This window comes from Mytilus trossulus, chromosome 14, assembly GCF_036588685.1.
Source record: "Mytilus trossulus isolate FHL-02 chromosome 14, PNRI_Mtr1.1.1.hap1, whole genome shotgun sequence".
NCBI lineage: Eukaryota > Metazoa > Mollusca > Bivalvia > Mytilida > Mytilidae > Mytilus > Mytilus trossulus.
In genome coordinates, this window is record NC_086386.1 from 37,056,758 (window position 1) to 37,079,592 (window position 22,835).

General features: G+C 31.5%; 1 protein-coding gene across 1 annotated transcript; it reads left to right on the plus strand.

Moving 5' to 3' along the window:
* The first annotated feature begins 919 nt into the window (after nt 1-919).
* Nucleotides 920-18,680, plus strand: LOC134695733 (aminopeptidase B-like). Its single transcript, XM_063557125.1, has 14 exons — nt 920-1,308; nt 2,332-2,456; nt 3,107-3,209; nt 6,950-7,059; nt 7,311-7,514; nt 8,638-8,850; nt 9,576-9,638; nt 11,690-11,809; nt 12,404-12,583; nt 13,301-13,377; nt 14,037-14,172; nt 15,104-15,247; nt 15,834-15,918; nt 18,400-18,680. Exons 1-14 carry the CDS (start codon nt 1,146-1,148, stop codon nt 18,546-18,548), a joined length of 1,872 nt encoding a protein of 623 aa, XP_063413195.1. The 5' UTR covers nt 920-1,145; the 3' UTR covers nt 18,549-18,680.
* Nucleotides 18,681-22,835: the final 4,155 nt, after the last annotated feature.

Here is a 22,835-nt window from a genome sequence, read left to right on the forward strand (position 1 = left end):
AATCAGTTTGAATGATAAAAATCGGTCGAAAAATGCATCTTTTCCCGATATGTCACAGTTTGACGTCGCGAAAATAACAAATTACGTTAGCAACGTCATTACCTTCCCTGTAACTGTATCGTATGCCCTTAACTACAATACTCGGAAGAGGTGTGCTAAATAAAAAAATATTAAAAAAAACCAATTCTTTCAGATACCAAAATTTAGCTGAAATACCTGACGCAAGAACAACAAAATTTTGAAATCTTTCAGATATTCTGCTGCCGAACTGTGGAATGAGTTGCCAAAACACTTTAGAACTGAAACATCTTTTACCCAATTCAAGAGTCTAATAATTTCATGGAATGGCAACCGTCATGCAATTGCAATGCATGTGCTTAGTTTTATTTATTTCATGTTATATATAGCTTATGCATGTCTATAATATACAGCTTATGCATGTCTATAATATATAGTATTTAAATTAGTGCAGCCTAATAAAATGTGCATGAAATGTATGTTCTATGTCTTTTATGTAACTTGTTTTAATATTTGTATTGTGTATGATTATAATGTAAATGTATGTATTTGTCGGTTATAAAAGCTCAGAGAGCTTATGTTTAATTTTTATATAACATGCCGGTTATAAATAAAGCTTTGAATTGAGTTGAATTGTGCCAGAATTTATATATAACAGATCATGACAAATACAGATACAGTTTTCTGAAGCCTTTATAAAAAAGAACATTGACAAGCTGTTTTATCATAAAACTATAAACAAATAATAAGAATAGACTTCCAATGTACAAAATAGGAAAAGGAAAAATTAAATTCAAACAGGTTAATAATGATTTTCTCATTTCCAGGACATAATTGTTTTTCCGGATATGAATCGTCAATTGACTTTTCAATTTTATAATATTCAGTAGTTCCGGTTTCATTTTCAATTTTGAAAGTTCACCAACAGTTTCTTGGGATAAATAAACCTTTATTTCCCTGCAATTTAATTACACACACTACTCTTAATTTCATTCGTATTATTTGAAATCGTTAATTAAATGCTAAACTGATTCTTATCTCGCTGTTTTCCGTGACACAGAAGGCAGAACGTGACTCGTGACAGCACATGACTGCAAACACAAACAGAAAGTAGACGTGACAAAAACATGACGCTCTTCTCAGATTCTGCAACAGATGTTGCTTCTGTTTCAAATTTCAGAGAGGTTGTTGTGACACATTACCATCTTGATCTTGATGTGAATTTTGACAGAAAAGAAATAGCAGGAGCTGTGAAAGTTGACTTTAAGTGTTGTAAAGATTCAGGAATTGGTAAGTATACCCAAACTGTCAGACAATGCCTAAACGTGTTTAGCCATTTCTATTTCATTTCCAGTTGTCAAAAAGTTTTGTTATTCACTGTGTTTTGTGAATATGGTTAAAAGATCAATGTGCAATAAATTTTTGATTGTTTGTTCATCATGTAATAGCAATTTTATTTCGCATTCTTCTGTGCAGATACACCCCATTTACACCCCTCTTAGATGTGGAATTTTCTTCATTGGAATTGACTGTTGTACCATTTAAAGCTAAATTTGTTAAATACTAACAATAAACTTTCAATGTAATACTTGTGACAGGATTGTTTGAATGAATTTGTTTCCCTAAATAAATGTGGTAGAAACTTAGTCAGCCGTAAGCAGTTAAGCTACATCATGTACATGTAACAAAGTACTTTTATTAGCTGAACTCTGTATACATGCTGCCTTGTAACACAGAGGTCCTGGATTCTTATTCCTAGTAGAGACTGAGATGATTTTGTAAGAAGAATCATGCTCTCTGGTTACATTTGGTGCCCAACTAAAAAAACATGGTGATTAGAGTGGAATTTAAGCTAGTGAATGTGTGTGAGAGTCATAATGGTAGGATGACTCTTGAGATAGAAGAAGTGTGTCAGACTAGGCAGACAGGATTGCTTCCTTTAAAGTAAATATCGAAAATACCTAGTACATGTAGATCGTGAGGGGTTGAACTAAAAAAGATTTTTTTAGCTGGTTTGGTATGAGCTGCCTTGTAACACATGGGCTCGGCATTTGAGTCCCAGAGGAGATAAGGAATTTTGGAATTATATATATATATATATATGCTCTGACGAAGATTTCAAATCCGTTCTGACTTAATACTTTGTATCACCACACCAATTATTGCTGAGGTTACACATACATTGACATAATTATTACAAAGTCATAAAAGTATCTTGTTTAGTTTATTACTTTTTCAATTTTTCTTTTCTGTTTATTATTTACATGGGGTAAATTTCTGTTGAATATTGAATTATTTATAAATTTCTTACAGTACAACTTGACATCCATGAAACACTAACAGTAAAAACTGTACAGATTTCTGATGGGGACAAAAAAATTGATTTACAGTTTGAGAAGAAACCTTTTTCAGGATATGGGTCAGAGTTACAAGTCAAGGTAAACTAATTGACACTTTTAACAAGAATAGTAAATACCATTTTGTATGTACTCTCTGGCAAATCACTGTTGATAATACTCAGTTTATAAAACATGCTAAATATATATTTCAAAAAGAGTGTTAGCTTTTAATAAAGCTTTTGGTTAAAGTCAATATATATATTGTTCAATTTTAGGCATACTTGCATGAATTGTGTATGTCATGTATGTTCAAAATTGAAAATAAAAAAAATAAAAATAAAAAAAAAGGTGATTTTTTTATTTTTTTTTATCATTAGCAAGACTAGTTTTTCCTATTTTAGTCAGAGGTTTTCTTCTTGCTGCATCCTATGACTATGATGACCTTTTACATGGTTTGAAATACTTTAATTTTTTAATAGCTGTTACCAACATCTTACATGTACATGTATCTGCTATGATTTAATGTTTTTCAAAAACATAAGAGAAGACTACATCAGGTACATTTCGGGGGCGGATCCAGAAATTTTCACAAGTGGCGGCCCACCAACTGCCAAAGAGGGGCCCCCTCCAGTCATTTTTCATTGATTACCTATATAATCAACCAAATTTTTTCCACAAAAACACAAAAATATCACAGGTACAGTGCTTTTAAAATGATATTATTGAATATTTCCTTATTTATGTTACAGTTGAATACAAATGTGAAGACAGGTGACACCTTCAGTCTATTTATAACTTACGTAACAGGAGATGGGCCTGGTGTGGTATGGCTGGACCCAGAACAGACTGCAGGTAAAATATCAAAATTGATGGTCCACAAGAGTATACAGACATAGGATGTGTTTGTGATGACCTTGTGTCTTTAATTATTAAATGAAAATCAAATTCATCATTCAATCTGTTAAATTATGCAATTGAAAATGAGTAGAGAATATTTGGTTTATAGCTAGTGTTCCATTGATTTTGTATTTCTAACATGTTCTAATGAAATTATATTATTTGTAAAAGTTAAAGAAAATTTACATTGCTTAAATATAGATATTAGAAGGTGTGGTCTGAGTGCATATGAGACAACTCTCCATCGAAGTCACAATTTGTAGAAGTAAACCATTACTTAGTATTTTAAAAATATTTTTAAAATCTAAACCTTTTATTTATCCATATATAGTAGTAGTACTCTAAATTCTTGATAGCCTAGATATGAGCTGCTTCTGATAGAAATTGTCCTTTTGCAAATGAATATCAATGCATATGTTAACCTAGTTTGGGTTGAACAAAAAACTATCTATTGACCTTGTGCAACTGTTTGAAAATAGAACTATCTTTAAAAGAAAATCTTCAATTTCAAACTTAAATTATCTCTTATTTAGTACTTGAATGTTTCACAATCCATTAAAGTCTTATACATGTACATGTATATGTGCAATTGTATAAGGTCAATTTCTATTGCACACAGGTCATATAATGATTTGTGTTGTATGATTTGTGGGACTATATTGAACAAGGCCAATTTATCAGGCACTATTAATATTTTATTTTGTCTAACATGTAAAAATGCAATGAATCTTAGCTTGTAGACTTTTTAAGAAACAAAATCTTTCTAGTATACAACATTTTTGTACAAAATAGAAAAATATGAATGGTTAACATCATTTGAAGAGGGTGGTAAAGGGAGGGTGCTTGCACGAAAAAAACGTGAAATAAAACACAATTTCACGTTGAAAGTGAAATAACTTTTGTAATGAACGTTGCACAAGAAATAAATACTTTTATGTGAACCTTTTGTGACTGAGTCACTGTCTTCTTGTATTATATCAACTCTTTGTTTTTCTTGATATTCCTGATTTAGTATACACATTTATGATATAATTGGTTTATGGCTTTTAAAAAAGTATTTCTTGACGATCCCTGCCAAGTGTTTGAATTTTATTTGAAAAATACTGATCACGCAAATTAAGACTTTGAAAATCACGATGCACGTAAAATTAAATAAGCAGAACACGTTGAGTGATGCACTTGTCTTGCACGACTGAACTTCAAATGAAAAAGTAAAAACACGTTGAACGTGAAATTAAAAACGGCGATCACGTTGCACGAAAATAACCCTTTACCACCCTCTTTGAACAATGTTGAACAGCAACCAATCAACACAAATTCACCAAAAATAGCTGATGACTGAAACATGCTCAATAAATAAGTTTGTGTAGAAATTGAGACCAATTCCTTTAAATACCATTTCAGGAAAAATAAAACCCTTTATGTACACCCCAAGCTTTCAATGCTGTCCTGAATCGTGCATTTTTCCCATGTCAAGACACACCTGCAGTCAAGGCTACACACGATGCAAATGTTAAGGTCAGTTTTCTTGACATCATTTCTATGGAATGCATGTAGTTTTAAAATATATTGTGTCATATGTTATTGATAGTTTTGACCTCACCTTTTTTTTGCTTTATGTTGTCTTGTCTATCCATGTTAACTGGCATTGGTAATTTGAGATCAAAATTGTGTTAAGTTTTTGAGTTCTGGAATGTTTGTGGCCCATCTTCCCTAGTATTTTCCAATCTATATTTTTGTTTTGAAAAGGGGAGAATGGTGATCTTGATGCAATTTATACTATATTTTGCCTTGTCTATCGCATTCAGCTTGTAATTTAATTAGGTTTACTTGTTATCCACCTTTCACAATTTTAATACCCTGGTGACGTGGCATTAAGTGTAACCCTTGACTGCTTGTCTTTCCGTCTTTCTCTCTGTCTGTCTATTCCCTTTGTGTCTGTCTGAATCATAAGCAGGGGCATATGTGTCCTCAGAATGCTCAGGCACATCTTCTTTTTTCTGTTAGTGACTACTAAATAATGATACCTTAAGATAGCTTTGTTGCAATAGATCATACCAAATATTTTTAAGCTTACAAATAATTTACCTCTGATGTATAGCTTTTTTCAAGATCTATACTAGTTTTTTTCTTTGTGCATGTCTTTTAACTTTAGATCAATAGGTTGGGTAAAGAACGATGCATAACTAATTGGCTACAAAACAATAATTTTCTCATTAACCATATTTATGTATGATAGACCATGAAATGTTAAGGTAGGATATCATTAAAACTAGAGGCTCTCAAGAGTCTGTGTCGCTCACCTTGGGTCTATGTACATATCAAACAATGGACACAGATTAATTCATGACAAAATTGTGTTTTGGTGATGGTGATGTGTTTGTAGATCTTACTTTATTGAACGTTCTTGTTGCTACAATTATCTGTATCTATAATGAACTTGGCCCAGTAATTACAGTGGAAAATATTTATAAAAATTTACAAAAATTTACAAATATTTATGACTATTGGTCTATGTGAATATTAAACAACAAAGGGCACAGATGGTAACATGACACAATTGTGTTTTGGTGATGGTGATGTGTTAGTAATGAACATCATTGCTGCCTACAATTATCTCTATCTATAATGAACTTGGCCCAATAGTTTCAGTGGAAAATGTTAGTAAAAATTTACCAAAAAAAAAAAGTTTATGAAAATGGTCAAAAATTGACTATAAAGGGCAATTACTCCTAAAGGGATCAACTGACCATTTCGGTCATGTTGATTTATTTGTAAATCTTCCTTTGCTAAACATTATTGCTGTTAACAGTTTATCTTTATCTATAATAATATTTAAGATAATAACCCAAAACAGCAAAATTTCCTTAAAATTACCAATTTAGGGGCACAAACCCAACAATGGGTTGTCTGATTCATCAGAAAATTTCAGGGCAGATAGCTCTGAACCTGATTAACAATTTAACTCCATGTCAGATTTGCTCTAAATGCTTTGGTTTTTGAGTTAAAAGCCAAAAACTGCATTTTACCCCTATGTTCTATTTTTAACCATGGCTGCAATCTGGGTTGGTTGGCCAGGTCACCAAACACATTTTTTAAACTAGATACCCCAATTATAATTTTGGCCAAGTTTGGTTAAATTTGATCCAGTAGTTTCAGAGGAGAAGATTTTTGAAAAAGATTACTAAGATTTACAAAAAAATGATCAAAAATTGACTATAAAGGGCAATAACTCCTAAAGGGGTCAACTGACCATTTCGGTCATGTTGACTTATTTGTAAATCTTACTTTGCTGAACATTTGATGCTGTTTACAGTTTATCTCTATCTATAATAATATTCAAGTTAATAACTGAAAACAGCAAAATTTCCCTAAAATTGCCAATTCAGGGGCAGCAACCCAACAACGGGTTGTCTGATTCATCTGAAAATTTCAAGACAGATAGCTCTTAACCTGATAAACAATTTCAGTCCTTGTCAGATTTGCTCTAAATGCTTTGGTTTTTGAGTTTTAAGCCAAAAACTGCATTTTTTCCTTATTCCAACAAGACATTTTTACCAAAAACAAGTCAACTGGCTACAAATGAAGTTCAATCCATAATCTCCAAAATTCATATGTTAGTTTGTTAGTTGTTACTTATGTAAATTTGATAAAGAGATTGAACATATGAAACCCAAAATATTTTATAATTACAGGAAAGACAAAACCTTACTTTTACACACAAGGCCAGGCAGTTTTGAATAGATCTTTCTTTCCTTGTCAAGACACTCCTGCAATTAAATCAACTTATAGTGCCAATGTTAAGGTTAGATCTCCATTTATCATTTATTGTCTGGAAGCATATGTGTATCATTTTTAAATTTTCATTTAAATGTTGTATGTTTGCAGAAATATGTTTTATTTCATGGATACAATGTAATTGTTAATTTAAAAGGTTGAAAAATCTCAAGAAAGAAATATTTTCAAAAAAAGAATAAATTTAAGATGATGAAAACAAATCATTATAAAAATAAACTTAACAGATTTAGTACAATGCTAAAACACTTTTTGTTTCAGGTTCCAGATGGGTTTACAGCTGTAATGAGTACCAGTCAAAGAAAAGAGCCTGGTACTGTACCAAATATGTCTGGGGAAACAGATAATGTATACTTTAACTTACCATTTGCCATTCCAGCTTACCTTGTAGCACTGGCAGTTGGAGATTTACAGAGTGCTAAAATAGGACCAAGAAGTCGTGTATGGACAGAACCCTGCGTATTGGTAAATATTAGCTGTATTGTCATGAATACATATTTTTTATTTTATTACACATAAAACTTGATTTGTTTATATTCAAGTATCCCAGTGCTTTTCCATACTTTAGATTATTGTAAAATTTCATAAATATGGTGAGGAAAATACATATCCTTTTCCCAGTTACAGTTTAGACTGGCATTAGTAGCATATTCAGAAAGTGAAAAACTAAATAAAAAATGTATAGTGTCTGTAAAATTGGTTAGAAATTTTAGCTGAAACTGAAAAAAGTGGTAATGTCAGTTAGGGGCAGTTATCTTTCCTTGCAACAGAACATCTATTTTTTAAACTATCAAACGGACACTAGAAATATTTTTATAGAAATAGTGATACAATTTGAATTTGGTTTTACTTATTAAGTGTAATAGCAAAACTAAGGCTAAGTGCACACAATCTTGAAATTGAAGGAGGTAGATACATGCAACTTAACAGAGAAGAAATGTTGTGCAAATTATGTCATAATAAAAATATAGAAGACGAAAAAACATTTTATCTTGCTCTGCACAAAATATGAATCACAAAGAAATGTTCTTATATCAAAATTGTCCTATTTTAAAAATTATGACAAACAATCCAAAACAGAGGATGAATATGTAAAAAATATTACTTTAAAATAGCAAGTGTAGAAAAACACTTACATTAATATCATCTTTTATAAATCAATCATTTGAATTAAGGAAAAATGTCCTTATAAATGAGTAATATGAACAATTTAAAGCTATAACATACTTTAACCTATAATGGTTTACTTTTTAAATTGTTATTTGGATGAAGAGTTGTCTCATTGGCACTCACACCACATCTTCCTATATCAATATACTTATGTCAGTGGTCTATTCTTATAAATTAACCTATAGATATTGATATATTTATAACTGCACATTTCATTGTTCGAAATGTGCCCAATGATATGCTATGTAGTATTGTTTAATTGCTGCATCATCACTACTTGTATACTAGTTGTATGGGCCGTTGCCAATTTTTGTAATTGAATTTGTGCCAATAAAATATTGTATTTGTATTTGTATGATCTATATTAATTTATATATTATATTAAAACATTTATGTACATCTTTCAAATTAACTTTAGGAAAAAGCGAGAGCTGAATTTGATGGTGTTGTTGAAGATTTTATACAGACTGGAGAGAAATTGTTTGGAACTTATGTATGGGAGACCTATGATATATTGGTGATGCCACCATCATTTCCATTCGGTGGCATGGAGAACCCATGTTTGACCTTTGTAACCCCGTGTTTACTGGTGGGTGACAAGTCATTGACAGATGTGGTCATTCATGAGATTGTAAGTTTACAGTTTGTTTCCTCTAATGGGATCATCACTTAAATTCTACTTTTTATGCCCCACCTACAAAGTAGAGGGTCATTATGTTTTCTGGTCTGTGCCTCCATTTGTCCGTCTGTGCGTCCGTCCAATCAACTTGAAACTTAGTACACATGTTCCCTGTGATATGATCTTTTTAATATTAATGCCAAATTATAGTTTTGACCCCAATTTTATGGTCTATGAAACATAGAAAATGATAGTGCGAGTGGGGCATCCGTGTACTATGGACACATTCTTGTTTAACCTAATTCAAAACAATGAGGTGTACATCTGCTTATTTACCATGGGCTTTCACTAAATCCTTAAAGAAGTTACAACTCATTATTTTGATACTCAAATAAACTTTACTGTCATGTTGGTATATTTAAAACAAAGAATTGTAGGTAGTCCTTCTTTATTTTCATCAACAAAAAAATAATGAACAAAACACACTAAAACTTACATCTGGTATATTGGTTGTTTTTCCCAATTACATTGAAAACCGTGTTAAAAAATTCCCAAAACTGGCCAGGGTCCTTTTTCCAAAAATGCCCAGATAAACCCCTGATAATTGTCTAACACATTTATGTAACATGTTTCTCAACATCCTTTTATAACCTTTCTTTAATATATGTCTTTAGTCTGGACATTTAGTAGAATGTTGAATTCTTTTTTAATTATTTGCTTAACTTTTGTCATTTCAGTCCCACAGTTGGTTTGGTAACCTTGTGACAAATGCTAACTGGAGTGAGTTTTGGTTAAATGAGGTATGTTTGAGTTATTTTAAAAGTAGTGGACAAAGGGAGCTTATTCAATGACATCATTTGAAGTCGTACAGAAATAATGTGTGATAAGTTGAAAAAAAAAGTTTTTGCAATTTCAATCAGTCTTAACAATGGACAGAACTAGTTTGGGTATGTAGATATTGACCATAAATACTTGAGTATCAATGAGGAAAACATTTTTGAAGACTGCAGAGGTTTGAAGAGTAAGCTTTATATTTCCTTGGAACATTTTGATAGCATTATTAAGGATGATTCAAAACTGCTTGGTAAAAGAGATTTAAAGAAGTATTTTTATAAACATTATGATTAAAATTAGGTTTTCATTGTTGTCAGCAGGTTGTTTTGACAGTGTTCTCTCCATTGAGTAACCATTTCTTCTAAATTTCAATGTTAAATGACTGATTTTCTACTTCCAAGTTGGTGTATACAATGTAACTTGTGTTATACGACTCACTGGGGGACCAGAAAAAATGTTGGATTAAGCAGAGTGTTGGAATACTCAGGATTTTTCTGCAAGGATAGGCATATTTAAGGACCATGAAAATGAGTCGATTAAAGTAGGATGTTGGAATTTTCAGATTAGGCAGGTTACAAGCATTTCTGAGTTGAAATTTGACTTTAAAAGGAACATTGATGGTCAAAAATTAAAAAAAAATGTTGACCATTCTAGTAACTAACCAATGTGTTTTTGATTGGCTGTTTTTTTTTTGCATTATTGTTACATTGAGTAAATTCTTCATTCAAGTCCATTTAAAAAACCATGTTGGACATCACTATAATCATCTTAAATATAAATAGAAGTATAGGACACTAAGACAGCAAGCAAACAACAACAAAAAAACATGTTAAGGTTAAGAAACAAAAGTCATTGGTCAGCATAACCTTCATTCCATAATGTTTAGTGGCAAATATTTCATCTGAAGGACAATTGACACCTGTTTTGTATTCATTAGATACACCAGTATTCCTTTTTGCAGTTTTGTTCTTTATGAGGCAATGCTCAGTCCAAGAAGGTATAAATGTACTTTGTATTCCAAATGATAAATTTACTGTATATTAAGCCATCTTGTATATATGCCTTTGCTTTTGATTAAAAACTATCAGCTGATTAAATTAACTGCCACAGCTTTAAGGGTTAATGTCTTGCTATTTGCATTTAAATTTAAGCTTTGTAACTTTTTGGACCTTAAATTTTTGAGGGGCAGGGTGATGTTGCTTGTTATAATTTTTTCAATGCAACTAAATAACTTACTATGCCTGTGCTGTTTTTAATGTTGTAGCCAATCCAATATAATGCTGCTTTTCAACACACCATTGTTTATAAATAATATAAAAAAAAGAAGATGTGGTATGATTGCCAATGAGACAATTATCCACAAAAGACCAAAATGACACAGACATTAACAACTATAGGTCACCGTACGGCCTTCAACAATGAGCAGAGCCCATACCGCATAGTCAGCTATAAAAGGCCCGGATAAGTCAATGTAAAACAATTCAGACAAGAAAACTAATGGCCTTATTTATGTAAAAAAACAAAAAATGAATGAAAAACAAATATGTAACACATAAACAAACAACAACCACTGAATTACAGGCTCCTGACTTGGGACAGGCACATACACAAATAATGTGGCGGGATTAAACATGTTAGTGGGATCACAACCCTCCCCTAACCTGGGACAGTGATATAACAGATATAAACATTTTAAGTATGACTATGTTGCTATCTGAAAAAACATTGAACACACGATGTGACAATGAAATAGATTAGAGTGGTGTACCGGTTCATAAAAAGATCACAAATGTGTTTTGATATAAATGATATTCATAGTATTGAGATAGATAATTTATCGCTGTGATACACAAAGTTTTGCATCAAATTAGCTCATGAATTTAGTGAAACTGTTAAGCTTGCAATGTTAGACTCTGGCTAATGTTTGGACTGATATGAACATATCATACAATTATATAAGCTTCCAATTTTATGTTATGCAACTCAAGCTTTAAGAACATTGAAAACTATTTTCTAGGGTTTTACCATGTTTGCACAGAGAAGAATTATGGACAAATTGTTTGGTACAGCATACACATGTTTAGAAGCTGAGACTGGACTTGCATTACTGCGACAACACATGGATGATTCAGGAGAGGTACTTAGGAAAGCTATGATAAATTAATTCAGATATTTTTTTGAATCCAAAATTGACACAAAAGATCAAGACATCATATTTTACACAAAACTCTTTAAAATTAGCAAGAAGGTTAAAATTATGAAGATTTTAGTAATGTTTCACACAATTCTGATGCTACATGTAGTACCTGACACATGGAAATTGATTGTCCGAAAAAAATACATATCTATGGAACAAATGTCCTATTTTTTTCCAACAAATAACTTTAAAAAAATTGTAAAACTATACCATATTTTAGGGTCTACTCTTTTGCTAATTTTGGCAAAATATTTCCAAATGAATGTTTTTATGCATTGCATTATGAATGAGATATTTGTATTAAGTTTTTACACCTACCTATCATCAAGGAGATCCAGAGAAATGTATGGCAAGATACACATGTTCAACATCATAATCTAATTTTGAGACAATTCCATTTATATTCAAGTATGTGATTACAATATTTGAATGTATTGTAGTTTTAATTTGAAACAAAATCTAGTTGACTGATGTTTCAACAGAACTAGGTGTGTTAAATTTCTGTTCTGTAATATGTAATTTCCTCATTTATAGGACCATCCATTGAACAGATTACGAGTGATCATAGAACCTGGTGTAGACCCTGATGATACATACAATGAGACACCATATGAAAAAGGATATTGTTTTGTGTCATATCTTCAACATCTGGTGGGAGATGTGGACAAATTTGACAATTTTCTCAAATCTTATGTGAAGAAATTTCAATTTAAGGTGTGTGTACAATTTGGAAGTGTAAAAATTGCATGTGAAAATATGAATATATGTATTATAATAAACATGATAAAAGAGATTTTACTTGAACATTAATGAAATTGTTGTACCATAAACTGTTTACCAAGGCAATTTTGTGAGCAATCTATTTTCCTAAGTAGACAAAAAAATAAGAATTCAAATTGTCATGAACATGTTGAACTTCTCTTTTCCTTATATAAACACATAATAATAATAAGAGGACTGTGAAATAGACTGAAAAGGGTTGAACACTAAATAAGGTATTCACAATAACAACTTGGTTTACATTAATCAGTGGATACTTTTAAAAGTGTAATGTGTTTTCAACAGATTGAATACTTTCAATGCTAGCTAGTTTAACCTAAGCAAATTAAAGTTCATGCTCCAGTCCAGAAATGTCAGTAGTTATCACTGCTTTTAAATTGGTGGTCTTATTTTTTTGGAATATGTTGTCAACTTTAATTATTTCATCTTTTTTGCTAATGAATAGAGTGACATCTCTTTTAACTGGAGTTGTTTTAGAAACATGCAAATAAGTATAGAGTTTTCTTTAAATTAACTGGAAATTATTCAGTACTATAGAAAATTTTAATTTTTTTTCTCACATTTACAGGAATTTTGTGTTCTGTTGTAGCAGAATGATCTGAGAGGTGTGCAATATTTGAAAATTACCAATTTTATTTTTCATAATTTCAGAGCTTGGTAGCAGAAGATACTTTAGGATTCTTTTTTGAATCATTTCCAGAATTGAAAAATAAACAAGTAGATAAAATGTAAGTGAAATTTAGGTCATAAATCATTGAACCTTTAGCCAAAAAAACATCATCAGGCATTGTTGCCTTCTTTCATAAAGTCACAATTACAGAGGCAGATGAAAGCAAACAAATATGTACAGATTGTCAGGTTTTTTGCATGTTGATATCGTATAATATCAGCTGCGAGACATAATATGAAGCTTTTTGTGGAGTGAGCAAAGGGAACGAGATCAAAAAGCCTTCATATAATGTCAAGCAGCTGATATTTTACAATATCACTATGCAGATAATCTGATAATCGATTTATCGGGCTATATTTGCGTGTTTCGGTAGTGTTTTCTTTGTTTCACCAGCACACAATAGATGACTTGATAAGTTTGGGTCAAAGTTATTAACGTCGGTTCAAACATTATGATGTCGCTGATATGTGCGGGTCAAAGTTATTAAGGCCGGGTCAACGTATTTGACGTGACAAAGACATGATACGGAATAATATTAAGAGCTGAACAGAGTGATATAGACAGTAGGATGACCCATAAGAAATCATTATCACATTGTGACCGATGAGATTGAACAATAAAGCATTACTAAAAAAAACCAACAGATTGGAAACAGTACAGATCTGTTAAGAATTACAGAGATTTATTGCAAGAACTGTAAAATTTGTATGTTCACAGAAAAGGACTTGAGTTTGATAAATGGTTGAACACTCCTGGATGGCCACCATACGTTCCAGATTTATCAGCAGGGAAGGAATTGACAAAGCCTGCAGAACAACTTGCCAACTTCTGGGCAGGAGAAACAACAGAAGGCGTAAGTACAACAAAATCAGGAAGTATGATTCAGTCATTGTTTGTTATTAAGGCAGCTTAATGTTTACATAAGTAAAATCAAACTTAATTATAACAGATAAGATTTTACTAATTATTACTGTTAACCAAATAATTTTTGGAAATGATTTATTCTTTGCAACCTTCTTGAGCAGGAAAATAACACAAATATTAATTGTCACAAATGTGTAAAACTTGGATATTACTTTGTTAAACTTCGTCAAGTAAGTTAAAAATTCCCTCAATTAAATAGGCAGGAAGTGTACTAGAAAGGGTTAAATGTGAAATAATGTATCTGCGAAAAATAAGTTGGTTTACATTATATATCAGTTTATATATTAGAAATTTAGAGATTTTTTTAAGCATTCATTATGGTAACGGTTGAAAACATACTAGATTAGGTATTGCAATTTCAGGAAATTCTGCTTAAGAATAATGCTATAAGAATTTAAAATGCTTTTTTTTTAATTTTGCAAGACAATCCCATTTGTTATGTTTGCAATTATAAAATTTTGCAGAAAATTTCTAAATGAAATTCTTATTAAGGGCATTTCCACTAGATTAAACTCATCATACACTTTTATTCTCTTAAAGGGTTATTACAAATAAAGTCCTTATTGAGGAGAATGACTTTGTTTTTGTAAAATAGGTGTTATTTTTAAAACCTCCTGATATTTTATTTCATCAACATTATTCCAGATGACATAGTTTAAAAATAATTTGCTAGTTATTATTTCCATTGATATATCCTTCTTTAGCAATAAATTACAAAAATGAAAGGAATTCAGGGTCCTAAGGCTCACTTTGATTTATATTTATTTTATTTTCAAATTGTAAATATTTAGATTTTTAAGCAATTTGTGATTGAAGGGAGGTAACCCAATACCATTTTGAAATGTGAACATATATTTCAGGGTGACACAGATATAACCAAGTGGAAGACTTATCAAGTTCTTCATTTCTTGGACAAAGTCCTGGAGAAAGCAAGTGTACCTGAAAGTTCTATTAAAAAGATGGCCGAACAATACACATCCATTTCACAAACACATAATGCTGAGGTATGATAAATTTAATAATGAATTTTTGAATAACAAAATTACTATTATTCTTCATAAAATATGACTTCTGTGATTAGGTCTTTTCACTTACAAGAGAGCTGTGGAAAGTTGTTTCTATGCAAAGTTCTGTATTGGTTTCAAATATGAACAAAGATTTGTATTACACAAGTATTTGTTTATTTTTAGTATAAGTGCTATGCATTATTTATTTTTTTGAGAGCTCAATTTAAAGCAGTCATTTAACGTTTGACTTTTGTCTTTTTCAGAAAAAATTTATATAAACTCTATTTTTGAACATATGTTGTATGCTTCTTAATTTTATGCCCTGATTAGTTTAAAATATTTTCCATTTTAGAAAAATACTATACATTCATATCATTTAAACATGTAGGTGCTTTGAGTTTCCGAGTAATATATGTTCCTTTGTATTTGAAATTAGTAGGTGTCAAATGTTTGCATTTGTTAATGAATTATGATATTTTGAATTTTATGAGCAGAAACTTTCTTGAATCAAGTTTATGATCCCCTCATCTAGGTATTCTATATCTGAGTGATTTACTGATAAATGTCCATTTTATTATGACAGGTACGTCTAAGATGGTCACAGATCAATATAAAGAACAACTACATACAAGATATTTCAAATATTAGGGCTTTCTTAGTCAGCCAAGGTAAGATCAGCATCAAGATTCAATGATAATTATGTGAATAATGTGGGTCTCATTGGGGTCTAAGCGTAACGCGAGATTGCCGATTTTTTGTAAGCATGACACGTGAAAGTCAAATTATTGTGTCATGAAAACGGGAAATAAGGTCTTACAGGACCCGGGAAATGACAAAAAAAATGAGAATTGCTTACGTATAAAGTGTAAGCGGGATCTGGGATGGGAGACCCCCAATGAGACCCTAATAATGGGATAAGATTGTCAAGGATGATTCATGAGCTTATTCTATTGGTCTGTGGATTAGTTTTGATTGGTTGACATTTTAAATCAAACTAATATATGCCTAAACTCACAAAACCAGTGTGTTAGTTGTGAGGACATAATATATACTTAATACCAGTGAGCTTTTTACTGTAAACCAACTGATTTTCACAAGCGATTTATTTTTCGTGACTTTCGCCAATAGATTTGTAATATGAATATGAATTGTCAGGAATATGGAAAACTTGGATTTCTTTTTATTTATCTACATGAAGTAAATTTGAACATTGCAAAATTAAATCATGCACGATGGGGTAGAAAGAGCTAAACTCGTAAATAAGTTGGGTTTACAGTATAATGTAAAAACAATTATATTTTATTAAATCCTTCTTTGTAAAGAATCACTCTGTTTCTTTATTATTATGAGGCTGACTTCATGCAGGAACTTCTTAGGAAGAAAGATAAGAAGTTAAGCAATATCCTTTAACTCTACTTTTCGCTATATAGAGGACGTTCTTTCACTAAACAATTCAAAATTTGGTGACTATGTGGATCGCATCTATCCCATCGAATTGGAGATAAAGGATACTACAGATACAGTTAAGTCGGCTTCATATCTTGACTTACATCTAGAAATTGACAATGAGGGTCGGTTGAAGACAAAACTTTATGACAAAAGAGATGATTTCAGCTTTCCAATTGTGAACTTTTCATTTCTAAGTAGCAACATTCCAGCAGCACCTGCATATGGGGTATATATCTCCCAATTGATACGATATTCCCGTGCTTGCATTTCCTATCATGATTTTCTTGATAGAGGGTTACTACTCACAAGGAAGCTATTAAACCACGAGTTCCAAATGGTGAAGTTGAAATCATCCTTTCGTAAATTTTACGGATGCCATCACGAGTTGGTTGACCGTTATGGAATAACCGTTTCACAAATGATATCGGATATGTTCCTTACGTCGTAACTATAATCCCCTTCCCATTCATGAATTTGACCTACCGAATTAGACTATTTACCGGATTTGTAATCACATAAGCAACACGACGGGTGCCGCATGTGGAGCAGGATCTGCTTACCCTTCTGGAGCACCTGAGATCACCCCTAGTTTTTGGTGGGGTTCATGTTGTTTATTCTTTAGTTTTCTATGTTGTGTCATGTGTACTATTGTTTTTCTGTTTGTCTTTTTCATTTTAAGCCATGGTGTTGTCAGTTTGTTTTAGATTTATGAGTTTGACCGTCACTTTGGTATCTTTCGTCCCTCTTTTATTGAAGAGGGTTGTTGACCTAAATAATTAATATTTATTTTTTGTTCTATATATCATCTGGTTGCTGTGTTATTGATGTATCTATGTCCTTTTCAAGAAAGTGTTTTTACATAATTATGATTTTTATACTGAAATTTTAACAAGAAGTAAGTTGTTCCCCTTGTTGGGTATTAGATCTGCTTCACAATGGTCATTTGTCTTCCATCATAATTTTAAAGAAACTCGATAAATCTGGAAACATTTGTAAGTTAAAATAACACATTGTAAGTTTAATGGTTCTCTACTGACCCCTACCCATCCATTTAGGGTTTGTAAATCTATAAGGGGGTTAGGCAGAAGGCAGAATCTCTAATGTATTTTACTCACTCTCTGGTTCTTGAAGGGGTCAGCAGTGAACTGTAAAATGAATTTATGCATGCAGGACTTTTCCTGTCTGGTTTTGTTTAAAACAACATCAACAGATTATGTTACCCTTAACAAAAGACGTGAAGTCATAAACCCCATATGAAATTTACTAATCCCTACAGATCAATAGGGGTCAATATGTAATGGTGTTAAACCAATTTAAACGTCATAATATACCCTTGGTGCAATAATGTTTTTTAATCACTTCTCAATATTGTTCTGCACTGCAGAGAACCAATATGTATTCCAGTAAAATACATAACAAGAGAAATAATTTGTATTTAGTTATAATTTTAAAATCAGATTCATGCATTTAGAAGTAAGTTTTATGAAAGTTTTGTATTCCAAATATTTTTTTAAAGCATTTTCATACATATTATATATAGTGTTTGAATAATGACACCAAACTGAAAAAGAAAAACTTATATTTTTCATAAACAATTCATATTTTTGTTATTTAAAAACGTTAGTCAAATTATTCAAACTTTACCAATATATAAAGCCTTACTAAAGAATTATACATCATACATTGTTGTATAATTGCAGGAAAACAGAAATACACATTACCTGTATACAAAGCCTTAATGAAGAGTTCTGAGGAAATGAAGAAATTTGCCAAGGAGGTCTATGCAGAGACCAAGAGTATGCTTCATGTTAATGTCAGAAACTATGTGGAGGAAATACTGCAGAGATAGATATGCAATTGTACAAGTTTTGTACCAGGCAATACAATGCCTCAAAACTTTTTTCGACAAGTTTATATCTTCGACTATGCACAATTATATTTTGAACAATGACCAACAAATATGAATAAATATTGATATCTATATGGGTTTGTCTTCAAATCTTAGTAATCTGATTTTGACCAGCCAAATATGCAATAGCAGACTGAAGAGACTAAATAGTTTTAAAAGGATTTTATGGACCAACTATGAGAGATGCTCATTGATAGTCAAGCTTATTGATAGTCAAGCTTATTGATACTCAAGCTTATTGATAGTCAAGCTTATGGATAGTCAAGCTTATGGATAGCCAAGCTCATTGATAGTCAAGCTTATTGATAGTCAAGCTTATTGATACTCAAGCTTATTGATACTCAAGCTTATGGATAGTCAAGCTTATGGATAGCCAAGCTCATTGATAGTCAAGCTTATTGATAGTTAAGATCATGAATAGTCAAGCTTACTGATACTCAAGCTCATTGATAGTCAGTCTTATTGATAGTGAAGCTCATTGATAGTCAAGCTTATTGATAGTCAAGCTTATTGATAGTCCTCATTGATAGCCAAGCTCATTGATAGTCAAGCTTATTGATAGTCAAGCTTATTGATAGTCAAGCTTATTGATAGTCAAGCTCATTGATAGTTAAGCTTATTGATAGTCAAACTTATTGATAGTCAGGCTCATTGATAGTCAAGCTTATTGATAGTCAAGATCATAAATAGTCAAGATCATAAATAGTCAAGATCATAAATAGTCAATCTTATTGATAGTCAAGCTTATTGATAGTCAATCTTATTGATAGTCAAACTTTTTAATTTTTAATAGTCAAGCTCATTGATAGTCAAGCTCATTGATAGTTAAGCTTATTGATAGTCAAGATCATTGATAGTCAAACTTATTGATAGTCAGGCTCATTGATAGTCAAGCTTATTGATAGTCAAGGTCATAAATAGTCAATCTTATTGATAGTCAAGCTTATTGATAGTCAATCGTATTGATAGTCAATCTTGTTGATAGTCAAGCTCATGGATAGTCAAACTTATTGATAGTCAAGCACATTGATAGTCAAGCTTATTGATAGTCAAGATATTGATAGTCAAGCTTATTGATAGTCAATCTTATTGATAGTCTATCTTATTGATAGTCAAGCTTATTGATAGTCAATCTTATTGATAGTCAAGCTTATTGATAGTCAAGCTAATTGATAGTCAAGCTTATTGATAGTCAAGCTCATTGACTCATTGATAGTCGAGCTCAATGATAGTCAAGCTCATTGATAGCCAAACTCATTGATAGTCAAGCTGATTGATAGTCAAGCTCATTGGTAGTCAAGCTCATTGATAGTCAAGTTCATTGATAGTCAAGCTCATTGATAGTCAGGCTTATTGATAGTCAAGCTCATTGATAGTCAAGCTCATTGATAGTCAAGCTCATTGATAGTCAAAGAGTTGTTAAATATCCCCACCAGTCAGTGAGATTCTGTGGCAGGCATATTAAAGATGTTACATCACCGCTACTGCTGGTAAACTAAGATGTGCTGTAAAGGAATTGTTTTTGTAATTTATTTTCATGTTGTTTTAAACATCTACAGGAGTCCTCTTCTTTAAGGATGCAATTAAATACAAACATAAATAACACACAAAATAGAGGTTCTATAATTAAGACAGCAACTAAAAAAACAACCATAAACATTTAGAGAGAAGAATTTGGATTTCAACAATAGACAAATGTGTATACAATATGTCAGGTTCTAAATCGTTTCAAGTAAAGATTAACAGTGATATAATGCAGCTGTCACCACCTCAAAAGCATAGACCATTCTTGATCTTACATTGAAGTATGTTAAAGACACCATTGTCTTGTCAAAATGGTTATTTATACCTCTGAGAGTGTCGTGATAAAGCTTAAGTGGATTTAGATATCCATTCATTGCCATCCATATTTTTGATATCATGTTTGAATTATCAACATCCACTGTTTGCATTTGTCTCTGGTGTAAATTTTGACAAACACAATTTAATTGTTGACAAGTTCTGCCTCTGTAGGTCCATATTTTTTTTTTAAAGATTTCTGATATTTGAATATTGACATTACAAATTTCTTAACAAATACTCTGTATATATTTGCCAAATGGTGAGGTCTTTAATATAGGCAACAACAGTTTACCATTGTTTGATTAAGCGAAAACAAATCTGGGCTACCAACTTAATCCCAGGGAAACACATCAAATAAAAGAGGAAAACAAAGTAACAACAGAAACACTGAACTAAAACAAAAACGAACATCAACAAACATAGAAACATATTATTTGAAAACAACTGCGCTGTTCCTGACTTGTTTCTCACTTCGTAACTACAATCCACTTCCCTTTCATGAATGTGACCTACCGAAGAAGACTCTTTACCGGATTTGTTATAACATGAGCAACACTACTGGTGCCACATGCGGAGCAGTATCTTCTTACCCTTTCAGAGCATCTGAGATCTCCCTCAGAATTGAGTGGGGTTCGAGTTGCTTATTCTTTAGTTTTCTATGTTGTGTCATGTGTACTATTGTTTGTCTGTTTGTCTTTTCATTTTTAGCCATGGCTTTGTCAGTTTAGTTTTGATTTATGAGTTTGACTGTCCCTCTGGTATCTTTCGCCCCTCTCTTTCAGGACATTTTGAAAAAAAATAACCTGGATTTCTGGCTTATAATCCTGGTACTTTTGATAACTATTTACCAAACCTCTCGCTTAAACAGCAATGTTTAAAATACCGTTAAATTGACAACATTACATGATAGTAACACAGAACAAATAAATATGTAGATATAGGCATATAGAATTTTCCAAAATTTAAATCAACTATATTAATTGCTGCAATTATTTTAGACATCTTACAATGATATTATATGCTTATGTCATTTTCGTTATCTATTTGGTATTGAGTTGACATTTTTGATATAGATGGTTGTCTGAAGGTATTATCGATTTTAATTCTTGTAGTGTAGTGTACGTTAATATCTATGATGTTCACATCTGGTCCATTACAAAAGTTTTTTTGCACCAGATGGGGATTTTGACAATCAATGTCTCTTTATTGAAAATTGTTGATTGGTGTCTGTCATACTGTGGTCTTCTATATTTTCGTATCTTCCAATTTTCGTGAATTGAGGAAAGATTACTTTTAGTGGTTACTTTGTGGTTTGTAAAGGATTCCACACAAGCCTTCAGGGTATTTGAATCCAGACAAACAATTTAGGCACATACGAGCCCATGTATTAAAGATTTATCTGTAAGCCATTAAAATATTTCATAACTTGGTTGGGGCATTTATCTGAAAAAAAAAGTTCTCTCGGTATAACACGTTTAATTGATAAAAATACAAAAAGGATATTTAACAGATAAAAAAAGACACAAGTTTCATGAAGAGAAGAAAAAGGAGAAGGAAGTTATATACGGACTTTATTTAATCTTATCATTCTTTTATCTGCGTATTACTTGATTACACAGGAAAAAATAAATAAAAACAATATTTAATATTTGTAGTCATAACGATATAAATATTTCCAAGAGGTAAGAATGTAAACTATACCTTAATTTTGTATAGATCTCAAATCTAGCCAAGCAAATAGTTAAGAATTCTGTGTTTTCTTCAAAAATGTTTAACAGGTTTGAAACATTTATAATTATCTTATTACCAGGACATGTTGAAGTCCAACATAAAACATTTTTTTTATTCTGGTATATTTTCCTCTGTGCTGAGCGTTCTTAAGTTTGTTTGTACTTGTCACGAATTGTTTTCACTAACATACAAGTAGGATGTTTGGCTACCTATAAAACCAGGTTTTTACCTACCATTTATTCTTAAAATGTCTTTTACCAAATCATGGCACTATGGCAATCGTCATCTACAGTTCGTTTCTATATAATGTTGGCGTTTGCCTTTGTTGTAATTAAGTGGTTCTGTTGTGCGATCGTTTTTCTCTTACAGTTGATGTGTTTTCCACGGTTTTTGTTTGTTAGCCGGATTTGTTTTTGCTTAATTGAATCTTTACTATTGAACAGCGGTATTCTACCTTGCATACATATAAGATGCGTTTATTTGATACCAACAGAATGGAACTATCAAATTCTTAAGATATTGATCCTGGTATGCTTCACGATAGCTTAATTATAAATCTTACTTCCTAAGACACACAAACATATTTACCTTGTAATCATTGAAAATGATATGACAATCAGTTATTTTGCTTCTTGAGAACTACTAGCTAAGTAT